Below are 14578 nucleotides of genomic sequence, written 5' to 3'. Positions count from 1 at the left end.
CCTAAAGCTTAAAGTCTCACTTACCTCAAATTCACAATTCAAGCACACTTCTCAATAAATCAAAATTGCGTTTTCGAGTCTCCGGATTGCCTCAAACTACACAAAAACAGATTTAGAATGGTCAAAACCTTTAGGGTAAACCACTTCTATATTTTTAGAGGCTTAAACGGTTAAAGTCAAATTTTAAAAGATGAAAACGCCCTCTAGTCAATGTGTTCAAAACCCGACAAGATTTATGTTTTCGGAAAGGCCTTAACGAGAGGATTCCAACGATATATAGAAGTCTAAAATCCGACGCTATTTTCTCTTTCAAATCAATGATTTTGGTTGAAGAACCCTAGAGCTAAACTTTCTCAATTCCTCAAAATACTCCCATATTTCACCATAAAGATTCACTCATAATTATGTAATAAACTTAAATAAAAAATTAGAGTCATTACCTTGATGATTTGGGATGAAAGTTCTTGTTTTTATCCTTTCTTTTCCTTTGTCCCTTTTTTTTTTCTTTCAGCAATTTAGTGATTCACGTCTGATGGCTTAGCCATCAGAATTTTAAAGCCCCTTTTTTTTTTTCTTTTTTCCTTTTCACTAAATTGCTTCTTTTTCTATTTTCTCTTTAATTCTAATTACGAATTTCTTTTCTTTTAAATTCCTTTAGCTAAAATTACCAACTAAACCCTTATTTAAAAATTGGGTTATTACAATAAGAGTTGTTTATATGCACTTCTACAGTGTTATGCAGTGTTTATACAGTGTTAAAAGTGTAACATAATGTATGTGTTTTATAGACACTTTACCCTTAAAAAGACACCAACATTAGAAAGAGATTTGGAAGGAAAAATAGCATCTTGGAGTTTGATATGGGGGAAAGGGGGGTGGCTATCTCGGGTAATTATTTAAAAAAAAAAATAGGATGAAGGCTACAAAATGTTTTAAAAAAAAAAACTAAGGCTACAAAATGTTTTAAAAAAAAACTATGGCCATTTCGGGTAAATACTTTACCCAAAATGCCATAGAGTGTTATTTTCCCTTTTTATTATATAGGGGGAGGGGAAGGGGAAACGGGGAGGGGATTACGACGCGGGGATTAGTACCTTCACCAACAAGGTGAAAGTTCAGGTAGTCAATCAACTGAGCTACTAGATCCCTACAGACACCCCTTTGCTTGATAGTTGGACTAGTACATTAAATTCCAAATTTCTTGATTGGGTTAAAAGAGGACTATTTGGACTCCTTACATTATACTAACTCTTTTGTGGAATTATGTTTTATGTTCATAAGATTACTTAAGTTACCAGTAAAAAAAGAAGGTTTCATGAGATAACATGTCAAATCAAACTTGAAGGTTTCATGAGATAACATGTCAAAGCGAACTTAATATAGGGAAAAGTTATGCCAAAGAAGAATCTACCGAATATTTAAAAGCGCCCACCCTTTTATTTAAAAATAAAATTGATTTTATTACATTAGGGGGAGAGGAAGGGGAAACGGGGAGGGGATTACGACGTGGGGATTAGAAACTTCACCAACAAAGTGAAAGTTTAGGTAGCCAATTAACTGAGCTATTAGATCCCTACAGACACCCCTTTGCTTGATAGTTGAACTAGTATATTAAATTCCAAATTTCTTGATTGGGTTAAAAGAGGACTACTTGGACTCCTTACATTATACTAACTCTTCTGTGGAATTCTGTTTTATATTCATAAGATTACTTAAGATACCTGTAAAAAAAAGAAGGTTTCATGAGATAACATGTCAAATCGAACTTGAAGGTTTCATGAGATAACATGTCAGATCAAACTTAATATAGGGAAAAGCTATGCCAAAAAAAGAAGTTATCTACCGAATATTTAAAAGCGCCCACCCCCCTTTTTTTTTAAATAATAATAATATATTTTTATTACATTAGGGGGAGGGAAAACGGGAAGGGGATTACGACGTGGGATTAGAACTTTCACCAACAAGGTGAAAGTTCAGGTAGCCAACTAACTGAGCTATTAGATCCCTACAGACACCCTTTTGCTTGATAGTTGAACTAGTATATTAAATTCCAAATTTCTTGATTGGGTTAAAAGAGGACTACTTACATTATAACTCTTCTATGGAATTCTGTTTTATATTCATAAGATTACTTAAGTTACCAGTAAAAAAAAGAAGGTCTCATGAGATAACGTGTCAAATCAAACTTGAAGGTTTCATGAGATAACATGTCAGATCAAACTTAATATAGGGAAAAGCTATGCCAAAAAAAGAAGTTATCTACCGAATATTTAAAAGCGCCCACCCCCCTTTTTAAAAAAAAATAATAATAATATATTTTTATTACATTACGGGAAGGGAAAACGGGGAGAGGATTACGACGTGGGATTAGAACCTTCACCAACAAGGTGAAAGTTCAGGTAGCCAACTAACTGAGCTATTAGATCCCTACAGACATCCCTTTGCTTGATAGTTGAACTAATATATTAAATTCCAAATTTCTTGACTGGGTTAAAAGAGGACTACTTGGACTCCTTAAATTATACTAACTCTTATGTGGAATTCTGTTTTATGTTCATAAGATTACTTAAGTTACCAGTAAAAGAAAGAAAGTTTCATGAGATAACATGTCAAATTGAACTTGAAGGTTTCATGAGATAACATGTCAAATTGAACTTAATATAGGGTGCTTGATAGTTGAACTAATATATTAAATTCCAAATTTCTTGACTGGGTTAAAAGAGGACTACTTGGACTCCTTAAATTATACTAACTCTTATGTGGAATTCTGTTTTATGTTCATAAGATTACTTAAGTTACCAGTAAAAGAAAGAAAGTTTCATGAGATAACATGTCAAATTGAACTTAATATAGGCAAAAAAAAAAAAAAAAGTTATCTATTGAATATTTAAAAACGCCCACCGTGGGGCTCGAACCCACGACCACAAGGTTAAGAGCCTTGCGCTCTACCAACTGAGCTAGACGGGCTTCTTGTTAGAATGTTTGCAGAAAGTTAATCATTCTATTTAATAAAAGTTTAATTAAATAAAGAGAAGTTTGAATATAAAAGTAAAATATAATCTAAGATCATACTATAGAGCCTTCCCATATGCATGATCCTTGTTTAAAACCTATGGGCATCCTTCTTAGAGATAATATAAATTTTATGTATTGAGGGTTTACACCAAACTTAAGAGTCAAATGTGGAGGAGAAATGGAGTAGAAACGGCCAGTTTTTCTAAAATCTATTGTTTGGTTGGTGGGCTCAGATAGAGGGTGAAAAAGTTTACTTTTTCAAAAATCAGAGGTCGAGTACTGAGCAGTAGTGGTCCAAAGGTCATTTGAATTCAATTCAGCAGTTGAACGGACAGTTTGTTTCGTTTTTATTTTACAACTAGTGAAATGGTCCGCGCTTCGCGCGGTTATGAAGTATAATTTTTCGTTACAATTATAAACATCGAATATAAAAAAAAATTATCGCAAATAAGTAAATAAAGTTATATATATTATGTTTACATTTAGTTTAATGTTTCTACCAAGAAAAGGGGAAAATACAACATAAATGCATAAAAAATAAATTAACGTGCTAATAAATATAAAAACTATAGATTTATTGAGAATAACTCTCTCTCTCTCTCTTCGAATACTGCATCGACCTGATACCAAAATTAAAAAAAAAATCAAAACAATAAATGACCCAATAATTTGCCATTAGAAAAACTAAAAGAGAAAGAAAGGATAACGTAATATAAAAATAATTTTACTCCAGTAATAAATAAAATCATTATTTTAAAACATACCAAAATTTCTTGAAACCTCGTAATCCATTTGGAGTTTAATTATATGCTTTATGAACTTTTGCAAATTTGTGCTCTTTTTCTATAGCGGTACTCTTTCTATTTTTAAGAGATTTATGATCTAACCATATATATTGTCTAAAATTGCATATATAATTCTTCTTTAAGATATAATTTAGATATTTAACAAATATACCATTAGTTATAAACTGTTGTTTACGCATTTATTTCTTCTCGTTTTCATATTTATATCCTTGAAATAGTTATCTTTGCTTGAGTAATTAAATCAATTCTCCTTCACCTTTTACTAATATTATGCAACATCATAAAAATTAGTTTATATTTCAACTAATTCCTCCTAGCATTGCTCATTTTTTAGTTTTCACTGTCATGTTTTAAATCAAGATTTTTTTATTAATATCCCTTGCCATGTTTTAACCGAGAAAGAAAAATTCAATGCCAAAACTAAAAATTCAATCCTTGATAAATGATGAAGACAGTAAATGATGAATCAAAGTCCAAAAGGAACAACACTCAAAGAGTTCAAACTCAACATACCATAATAATGATCTCGGAATTTTGAAAAAAACTTGAGAACTTCTAACAACAAAACAAAAAAATGAAAAACTCGAAGATTATAATTTTACATATCAATAAACAACTTTTCTATTAATTAAATTGTATGTTTGAAAATTACAAATTAATCTACAATCTCATGTTCTATCATTATGGTTATTAAAAGTTGATCCATATGACTAAGGAAGGATATATATACTTACTTAAGTAGCATGCTCAAATATGTTAGCTCTTCCTTAAGTAGCATGCTCGTATACGTTGGCTTCCTTTCCTACTTCTAAACTTTGAAAATATCCTGGCCTGAAAACACAATAAGTGAACCTTATCATCAAAGAAAGAAAATTGAAAAATTAAGTTAATTAAGCAAATAAAAATTTAAAGAATACTTAATTATAAGTTAAAGGGGAAAGATGGACCCGGATATCAACATAACATCATCAAATTCTTTAAAAAATACAAAGAGAAGCAAAGAGAAAAAGTTAAATCATTTTTTTAAAGAATTTCTCATTCATATCATCAAGAACCCAAAAAAATAATATCAAATATATGGTTGCAACATACCTTAATGGGGCGTTTCCTCGCCGGATAATCAAGTAAGTCCAAAGCTCATAATTGGTTCTAGAAGCTATAAATGAATACGCAAAAGCAATAAAATTCTCATCAGAATATTTTAGAAAATGTAAGTACTAATTTACAATACCACACATAGATGGGGAAAGAGAAAAACAGAAACAAAGTTATAATAATATTAGGCATACCGAATCATTGTACCACGTAAAGTCGAACTATGCAAGGATGTCTAACCATTCATTATATATATATATATATATATATATCTTGTAATCTGCATGCAAAATCAGATCAAAAGAGTTAAAAATTTGACCAGCCAAAGAGGCAACAGATGAAGGAATAAGGAAAAAAAACTCCAACCCTAATTTCTCAAGCCACGTGATCATCTATAACAAACATCTACACAACAACAAAATGATACAGCAAAATTTTTACTTCTTAAGCACCTCAAAAGTTTATCAAAAATTTATAGCAAACCTGTGACCCATTCATTTCCTCAGAAACGAAATAGAGGCCACCCAACAATCTCAATATAAATTTCTATTGGTGTGATTTAAGGTGTCATAAACTTGCACATTAAATAATTGGGAGTTATGAATATGAAAGGATTGAGTGTTATGGATGTTACTAATACTAATTAAGAGGACAATTGATGTAATGAAGAGGTATGAGTTATGGAAATTGATTTTGCAAAATAAAATAATTGAAAGAAATGAGAGAAAAAGTCAAAAAAAGGAGAAAAAAGATAAATACTAATGGAGGTCATAGAGAGGTGCCACATCACCTTGTCTATGCCTAGCTTTATATTATATATAGATTAGTGGTACTCACTTTGGGGCAAAGTATTTCATATCACAGATAACTTCATTCTCAAGGATTAAACTCAAAATCTCTAGTTAAAGATACTTAATTATCACCTCAACACAATTGATAATTTATTTCATTTTAATTAGTATAAGTATCTAAAAATAATGAAATCATTTACAAGTCTATCAAAAAAAGTAAAGAGAAAATAAAAGGTAACTTGCCTTTTCTTTTTCTAATTTCCCTTCCTACTTCCACTTTCCATAGCTCATTAAATCCACTAAGGCAGAAAAAGCAAACATAAATTTTTTAAAAATTCTGCAAACCTGCAAATTTATTGACCTTCTACACTATTTAATTCGCCCACTTTGTTGACAAATAATGTTGACTATATCTGAAAATAGTGGGTTGGTAGTTAGTATTGAATGCCTTATTTTCAATGATACGTAGTACAATCTGCGGATTGTCTCTTAACCAACGACGTTAATCCTTTAAGTACTCATCCTTTCTTTATTTCTATTAATTCAAGTTATATACACGTATAAACCTCCTTCTTTACATTATTATCAGTATAATATAAATGTATTAGTTAGCTTTTTTACTAAGTTATAGGTAAATGCTCATCATAAAATTTACCTATATTAATCTAGAAGTGATATGATTGTGTAAATATCATTTTTACGTAGTACATAAACTATTTTTTTAATGATGACCCATAAACCATAACTATGTCCACCTGTCCCTTGTCTTACTTTCGAGGCAGTGTTCTGTGGACCTACGCTGCACTGCTTGACAAAAAACAGTAAAGAATTCAAAGACCATCATCATAGTTTTCTCTATAAAATGGGAGCTACTTGCTTAACTAAATATACACACTGTCATATATACAAAGATTTGTTTTAGTGTCTTAATTAGTTTAACATTTGTTTTTGTGAGGATATGTCTGGTCAGGGAAGAAGCAGTGCAATGAAAATGAAAGTGGTGTTCGTTCTGTGTATTGTGGTGCTAATTCAGACTGAGGTGGCTCTTGCTGCTGTGTATACAGTTGGAGGTTCTCGTGGGTGGTCTTTCAACTCTGTTGGTTGGCCTAAGGGCAAGCGCTTTAGGGCTGGTGATATTCTTGGTAAGCACCTGCTTTTTGAGTGTCTCAAGAAATATAGTATTAGTGTCTTTTTATATGATTTTCTACAATTATCACTTTACTAGTTAACTTTTGATTTGAGTTAGACTTAATGTTTATTTTCACTTCACAAGTTAGCTTTTGAATGATTTAGTATGTGAGTTGTGAGTTTATCCAAATCTAACGACCCTGACTCATATACCTTGTATATAAATATATATGTATTGAAAAACTCATTAAATATGAAGTACAAATAGTAATTTTTGAACACGGAAATCAATTTAGTTGGGATATTATTCCAAACTCAAGTTCCCGTAAAATTTAAATTTTGAATCTGTTTGTAATTTCTGATTATTTTATCCACGCTCTAAATATTTAGATCAAAGCATGGAGGCGTTAAGTGCCTTGACCTCACGACTCACGTCCTTTTTTTTTTTTTTTTTTTTTTTTTTTTTTTTTTTTTTTTGTGGGACTTCGATTTTAAGTTAAAAAGGGACAACGTTAGAGGGGAAGACACAAAATATACTACTCCTTCCCTATCAAAATAAGTGGTTTGTTTTCTTTTTAAGGTTGTCCCAAAATGTTGACTTGTTTTTAAATGTTATCCTAAAACATTTTAAGAACTACCAAAGTTGTATTTCATGGGACCCAGTTTTACTATTTTAAGTGTGATTTGACCCTCTAAGGGTAACTCGATCGATAGAACTATATTTTTCTTGAAATATCTTCAACGTTAAATCGAAGGCATGATTCTACCTGCATGTCAGCTTATGTTTAGCATTTTCGACATTAGTTTTGTAAGATCTCCACAAACTTCCTAAAAGCTACCCCTATTAGGTGGCTCGTATCTTTTTCTTATCTTAATAATCATGTTAAAGTAACTTTGAACAAACCAAGGCAGAAGAAACATAAGTAATTCTCTTGTGCACCGACAATATAAAAATTTTTTTGCACCATCAAATTAAAATGATTTGCAATAATGAGTAATTGTTCATAGTAACTTTATATTTGGTAAGTTAAATTAAGAAATTGCTGAAACAACATTTTATAACAAGTTAGATATAATACTGATAGTGCAAAATTATGTATACTTGCATACAAGAACAGATTCTTGAGGTCGTTACTTTTCTGTTTTCCATACACTGTTTTTTAGCTATCCATACAATGTGTATAAAGATGCTGAAGTAATTTAATATATATATATATAAATGTTGAAGTAAAGATTACTTTGATTGTTCTACAGTCACTTAAAAGATTTCACTTTCCCACTTGTGTAATGGCAGTGACATTAATAATAAGAATTCTTTGAGGTCTATTTGAGTGCTGCAACGTTAATGCGGTTGATGATAATTACAACCGACCAAGAGGACTTCTGACCAAGAGGTGTTCATTAAGACATGATGTATAATTATATATAAAGCATTTATGTTGCAACCAATTCTGATTTTGTAGAAGATTTCGTGTCAGACACACTTATTTCACTCGCATGCCGGTGCATATAAATAGTAACATCAACTAGCGTCAAATTGGCCACTATATATTTTTTTATATAACGGTGGAAACCGGATAAATTTATAAGCACCTCAATTATTTCACTTGATATCTTTTATCTTTCATTCTGTATCAGGTAACTCTGAAATTATCAAGTGTTCCTTACTATCTCTATTGTGATTTGAAGAAATTACTTTATTGACCGCTAGAGTACTATATATAACTGTGTTTGTATGTGCTCGTGGTTTGTAGCATTCAACTATAAGTCAGGTGCACACAACGTTGTGGTAGTGAACAAAGATGGGTACAACAAATGCAGCACACCACGAGGTGCCAAAGTGTATAACAAAGGAGGTGACAAGGTTAAGCTAGCCAAGGGACAGAACTATTTCATCTGCAATTTTGCTGGTCACTGCCAATCTGGAATGAAGATTTCTGTCTTTGCCATGTGAAACTAATGAATCCTACATGATCATCTACTGTTGCTACAGTATATACTTAAAGTCTACTAAACTTTCTATGATGTCAGCTATGTTGGTGTACTACTAGTCTACTACCATATGGGAAATAATGGATTGATATGAACTTTTGGTACTTCTACTGGAAATTTTTGTCTCGCGAATATATGAAGTATTAAGCCAAAGTCATAGATGGATCCCTGAACTTGTCTTGATTTTTCATTTAGACCCTCCAACTGAAATGTTGATCATCTGAACCCCTGAACATAAGATAAACTGCGTCATTTGAACCCCTCGTGCCAGCTGGGCACACGAGTGAAGCTCACTTGCTATGACATGGAAAAATAGATCAATAAAAATAAGTCATGTCAACAAAAAAAAATAATTTTAACAAAAACTCTTTTTTTAAATCTATTTAAATAATTAAAAAAAATTGAAAAACCCAACCCATCGTCTCCTATAGCCCACTTCGCCGCCACCCCCGCCGACGCCGCTGCCCCCGCCGCTGCTGCCGCCCCCGCTGCCGCCTCCTCCCCCGCCGCTTCAAAATCTATTAAATAATTAAAAAAATGGTGTTGTTTTTCCTTGGAGATTTATTTAAATAGATTTTGAAGTGGAGCAGCGGCGGCGGCGGCAGTGGCGGCGGTGAAGTGGGCTATCGGAGAGGATGGGTTGGGTTTTTTAATTTTTTAATTATTTAAATAGATTTTAAAAAAGAGTTTTTGTTAAAATTAATTTTTAATGATTAAAAATTTAAAAAAAGAAAGCGGCGGCGGCGATGGAGGAGGCAGAGGCGGTAGTGGCGGCAGTGAAGTGGGCTATCGGAGAGGATGGGTTGGGTTTTTCAATTTTTTTAATTATTTATATAGAGTTTTTGTTAAAATTAATTTTTAATGATTAAAAATTTAAAAAAAGAAAGCGGCGGCGGTGGCGGAGGAGGCAGAGGCGGAGGAGGCAGCGGCGGCAGTGGCGGCGGTGAAGTGGGCTATTGGAGAGGATGGATTGGGTTTTTCAATTTTTTTAAATTATTTAAATAGAGTTTTTGTTAAAATTAATTTTTAATGATTAAAAATTTAAAAAAAGAAAAAATTTGGTTTCTCACGCTCTATTTAAAGCAGTGAGCTTCACGCGTGTGCCCAGCTGGCACGAGGGGTTCAAATGGCACAGTTTATCTTATGTTCGGGGGTTCAGATGGTCAACGTTTCAGTTGAGGGGTTTAAATGAAAAATCAGGACAAGTTCAGGGGTCCATCTATGACTTTGGCCTATTATTTATTTCTAGTATCGGGGAATAAAGTTACTCGATACTTATACCGGTGAGAGATAGTGCAAAATAAAATTAGCAGAGGTGCGTGCAAACTAGTCTGGACATCACTGTTATTATAAAAAAAAAAAATAGGAAGAACAATTTTTAATGGTAGCTTTAGTTCTTATCAAACAATTCTTAATGGTAGCTTTAGTTCTTATCCAATACGTTGTTCCTGCCGGAAACTTTAAAGCTCAAGTAATGATAATTATAATATTTTGGCCAAATGGCTCAAATTGTTGAACAATTAATTTCACGTTATATGCCTATATTATTCAAGACAGGAACATTTTTTTTGCGCGGATTGCCCTTCTTTTGGGGTGGTCTTTAATTTTTGCCCTTCGCATTGCAACCCTGAGCGTTCACGCATAAATCATAAAATGAGGTTCTAGGTTCGAACCCAGCTCAAGCATAAATTAAAAAAAAAAAAAAAATTGCAAGGCAAGGTTTGGGTCGCGGGTATGTCGGACCCGGCATACACTTGTCAAGGAATTACCAAAGTTATGCCGAACCCGGCATACTCATGTCTTATGGGCAGACTTGGCATAAGTATGCCGGGTCCGGCATAACTTTGGTAATTCCTTAACAAGTTTATGCCGATGGGGGCATACTTATGGGCAAACTTTTAATGGACAAACTTTTAGTTAAGTCTTAGCTAAAAGTCTTTTCCTAGTTATGCCTTATGGGGCAGACTTTTAGTTAAGGCACAACTAAAAGTATGCCCCATAAGGCATAATTAAAATTATGCCCTATAAGGCGGAACTTTTCTTTAAGGCATAACTAAAAATTTGCCTCATAAGACAAAGTCTATGTCTTAAGGAAAAGTTATGCCTTATGGGGCAGACTTTTAGTTATGTTTTATGGGGCAGACTTTTAGTTATGCCTTAACTAAAAATTTGTCCCATAAGGCATAACTAGGAAAAGACTTTTAGTTAAGACTTAACTAAAAGTTTGCCCATAAGTATGGACCCGGCATAAACTTGTGAAGGAATTACTAAAATTATGCCGGACCCGGCATACTTATGCCAAGTCTGCCCATAAGGCATAAGTATGTCGGATCCGGCATCTTTGGTAATTCCTTAACAAGTGTATGCCGGTGGGGGCACAGCGAAATTCAAACTCTGTCTTGCAAATTTTTTTAAAAATTTTAACTGAGTGGGGGTTCGAACTTAAAACCCATGGGTTTTAGCCGAAGGGCAAATTTTAAAGATTTCAAATATGAGGGGCAAAATTTAAAGACCACCCCAAAAGAAGGGCAATTCTGCGAATTGCCCATACAGAAAAAACAAATCATCTTTTTTGCGTGGATTGGCCTTGTTTGGGGGGTGTTCTTTAATTTTTGTCTCTCAAATTGCTGGTCTTTAATTTTTGACCTTCGCTTAAAAAGATGGCCGAAAATATCCGAGATTTTGAGTTCGAACCCCCTGCTCAGAAAAATAAAAAAAAGGTATCGCAAAGCAAGGCTTTTGCTAAAAGTCTGGCTTATGCGGCAGACTTTGCCTTAAGGTAAAGTTTACTGTACAAGGCAAAGTCTGCCGTCTCGGGCGTAGGTTCTATGTAACTTTGCCCGAATTAGAAACCTATGTCTTGCGAAATTATTATTATTTTTTACTTTGCTGGGTTTCGAACCCAGAACCTTAGGGTATTTTTGGCCACCTTATTAAGCGAAAGATAAAAATTAAAGACCAGCGAATTGAGGGACCAAAATCAAAGATCAGTTCGTATGACGGACAATCGTGCAAATTGCCTAAAAAAAAAAAATCATTTTCCAGCTAAATCTTGCTATGTGAGACACTACTAAAAAACTGGCAAAAACCGTAGGAAAAAAAAAACCGACGGATTCCGTCAGTTTTTTCAATAATTTAAAAAAAAAAAAAAAAAAAATCGACGGACTGCGTCGGTTATTTTTTGCGCAAAAATGCGTGAAAAAATATAATTATTTTCTAAAATCCGTGGGTTTTTTATTTTTATTAAAAAACTGACGAACTCCGTCGGTTTTTAGAGCGAAAAAATAGTATAAATTAAATCCATGTAACTATATGAACAAAGAATATCAGTGGTCTAGTGGTAGAGCCCTGTAATGCCAAGAAACATACCCGAGTTCGATTCCAAGTTGCTACATTTCATTATTTTATTTTATTTTAAAAAAATGATGGAGTCCGTCGATTTTTTTTTTTTTTTTTACAACACTGACGGAGTCTGTCGGTTTTAGCCGACGCAATAGGTCGGTTTCGAAAAGCGCCTTAATGTAAACCGACGGATCGTGTTGCATCGATTTTCCGTCGGTTTTCACTGAAAAATTGACGCAGTCCATCGGTTTTGGTCGTCGATTTTTGCCTTTTTTTAGTAGTGAGATGGGCAATTTGCAGGAATGCCCTTATTTTGGTGTAATCTTTAATTTTTATCCCTCAAATTGGTGGTCTTTAATTTTAGGCCTTCGCCTAAAATCATGAGGTTTGGGGTTCGAACTCCGTCTCTGTAAAAAAAAATAAAAAATCGCAAGACAAAGTTTTGTAGCAAAGTTAGGCCTGCAGGCAGAATTTTGGGCAAAAGTCTGTCTAAAAGTAGAATTTACCTTCAGACAAATTTCTACCTTAAAATTCTGCCTTAAGGCCGAGTTTTGAAGGCAAAATTCTGAGAAAAGTTACATAAATACAACTTTTTAAAATCGTAATTTATACAAGTTATATTTTTTTTCTTAATTTGTCCCCGCAAATTCTCCTTTCCTACCTACCATTAATAATAGAATTAATAATGTGATGAAGGCAATAATATTAACTATACATATACCATATATACTAAGCATAATATACTATATACTATATTAAAAATAATGTACTATATATATATATATATATGCATATATGTGCATCGATATACTATATTAATATAAGTGAGGCAAAATGCATTGATATACTATATAAGTTAAGTTAACATATAAGTGCATCGATATATTATATATTTTATGAAATACATTAACATAAATATACCTCTATATTGATATTTTAGGAATGTAAAAAATTGTATTTATGTAATTAAAAAGTTCAAATTTTAAATAAATTGTATTTGTGTAATTTTTTAAAAATAGTTGTAATCTTTTTAATTACCATTTTAAAAAATTGTATTTACGTGACTTTCCCTCAAGAATATGGTAGTAATGACTCATTGGGCTATAGACCGGAGTGACAAATACTTTTTGGAAGTTGACATAGATTGCTGCTCATCCCAAAAAAGAAAAAAAACCGTCATTTGCATAATATACACATAATAAATATGCATATTATGTATATTGGTTAGTGAATATAAATACTCCATTGTTTTGTGGAGTTCACAAATATATAAATTCCCCAAAAAAAAATTCCCGCGACAACTTCGCCTTTTCTTTTATTTTCATTTCCGAATAAAAAGCGACGAGCGTAATAAATAACACAGAAGTAATAAAATATATAAATCAATTAATCAAGAAAGTCTTTGTACAGATTTGACTTCAACTAAACAATTATATGAGGTCTTATCTGTAAATCGTTCATACTTGGAATTTTGAAAAAAAAGTATTTGATTTCATGAAATCTACATTAAACATCCAAAAAGAAGATTGTCAAAAATCTAGAGAAATGACACTATCATTAATTGGACACTCTAGCTAGTACCGCTATAAAAAGCCACAAAGTTGTAACAAAAAGCATTAAGCTAAGTTCAAGTCTTTGTATTACACCTATTAAAATACCATCCCCCACTCAACTATACAATTTCTATTAAGAGAGTAATTTGTTAAACAAAAAAATGTTAGGAAAACAAGTTTTTGCAATTTTTTTGGTCATTATTATGGTGTTATTTTGCATCCAAATAACTATTGCAACACATAGTTACGTTGTTGGAGATAGTGCTGGTTGGACATTCGGTGTTAGTAGCTGGGCTAATGTGAGGAAATTCGATGCTGGCGATTTGCTCTGTATGAAACTAGTAGTAACATTATTATGCCTTATTTCTAATTTTTAAAATTTTTGTTTATCAATTTAAGGAGAAGAAATTTTCACCGTTTCAGATGTCAAAGTAATGATGTTGTCAGGATCATTTTTTCAGTAGAACTTTATCTATTTAATTTAATACTTTATGACTTTAACAACTATTTTTACTTTTTGCAGTATTCAGATATCCTAAAGGCGTTCACAATGTGGTGATAGTGAACAAAGCGAACTACGATAATTGTAATGCTATAGGAAAAACACTTAGTTCGGGCAATGATAGTGTAGCCCTTGGCAAGGGCCCAAACTACTTCATTTGTGGTATTGGTGGTCATTGTAATGATGGCCTAAAGATGGAAGCTATTGCTCATTAAATAAATAATAAAGTATTTGTCGCTTTCTTCCCATCAGTTATCTCTTAATTTCTATGTTTGAGAGGAAGAAATGTAAGAATTAAGTGACAAATGAATAAATGATTAGATCATATTTTCGACATATAACATGAAGCCATAT

The 14578-nt window shown here is 32.5% G+C and overlaps 2 protein-coding genes and 1 non-coding gene across 3 annotated transcripts; 2 read left to right on the top strand and 1 right to left on the bottom strand.

Annotated features, from left to right (window-relative positions):
• Positions 1-2894: 2894 nt before the first annotated feature.
• TRNAK-CUU (transfer RNA lysine (anticodon CUU)) lies at positions 2895-2967 on the bottom strand. Its single transcript has one exon. It is a non-coding gene; the product is annotated as a tRNA-Lys (tRNA).
• Positions 2968-6579: 3612 nt separating this feature from the next.
• Positions 6580-8944, top strand: LOC132598723 (basic blue protein-like). The gene is made up of 2 exons (XM_060311757.1): positions 6580-6849; positions 8590-8944. Exons 1-2 carry the CDS (start codon positions 6666-6668, stop codon positions 8787-8789), a joined length of 384 nt encoding a protein of 127 aa, XP_060167740.1. The 5' UTR covers positions 6580-6665; the 3' UTR covers positions 8790-8944.
• A 4829-nt stretch (positions 8945-13773) lies between these two features.
• Positions 13774-14472, top strand: LOC132600157 (basic blue protein-like). The gene is made up of 2 exons (XM_060313257.1): positions 13774-14052; positions 14246-14472. The coding sequence occupies exons 1-2, from the start codon at positions 13884-13886 to the stop codon at positions 14437-14439; spliced, it is 363 nt and encodes a 120-aa protein (XP_060169240.1). The 5' UTR covers positions 13774-13883; the 3' UTR covers positions 14440-14472.
• The last annotated feature ends 106 nt before the right edge of the window (positions 14473-14578 follow it).

Source organism: Lycium barbarum, chromosome 6 (genome assembly GCF_019175385.1).
Source record: "Lycium barbarum isolate Lr01 chromosome 6, ASM1917538v2, whole genome shotgun sequence".
NCBI classification, from domain to species: Eukaryota; Viridiplantae; Streptophyta; class Magnoliopsida; order Solanales; family Solanaceae; genus Lycium; species Lycium barbarum.
Note: the sequence above shows the minus strand (reverse complement) of the source record. Positions and strands in the feature narration are given on the sequence as shown.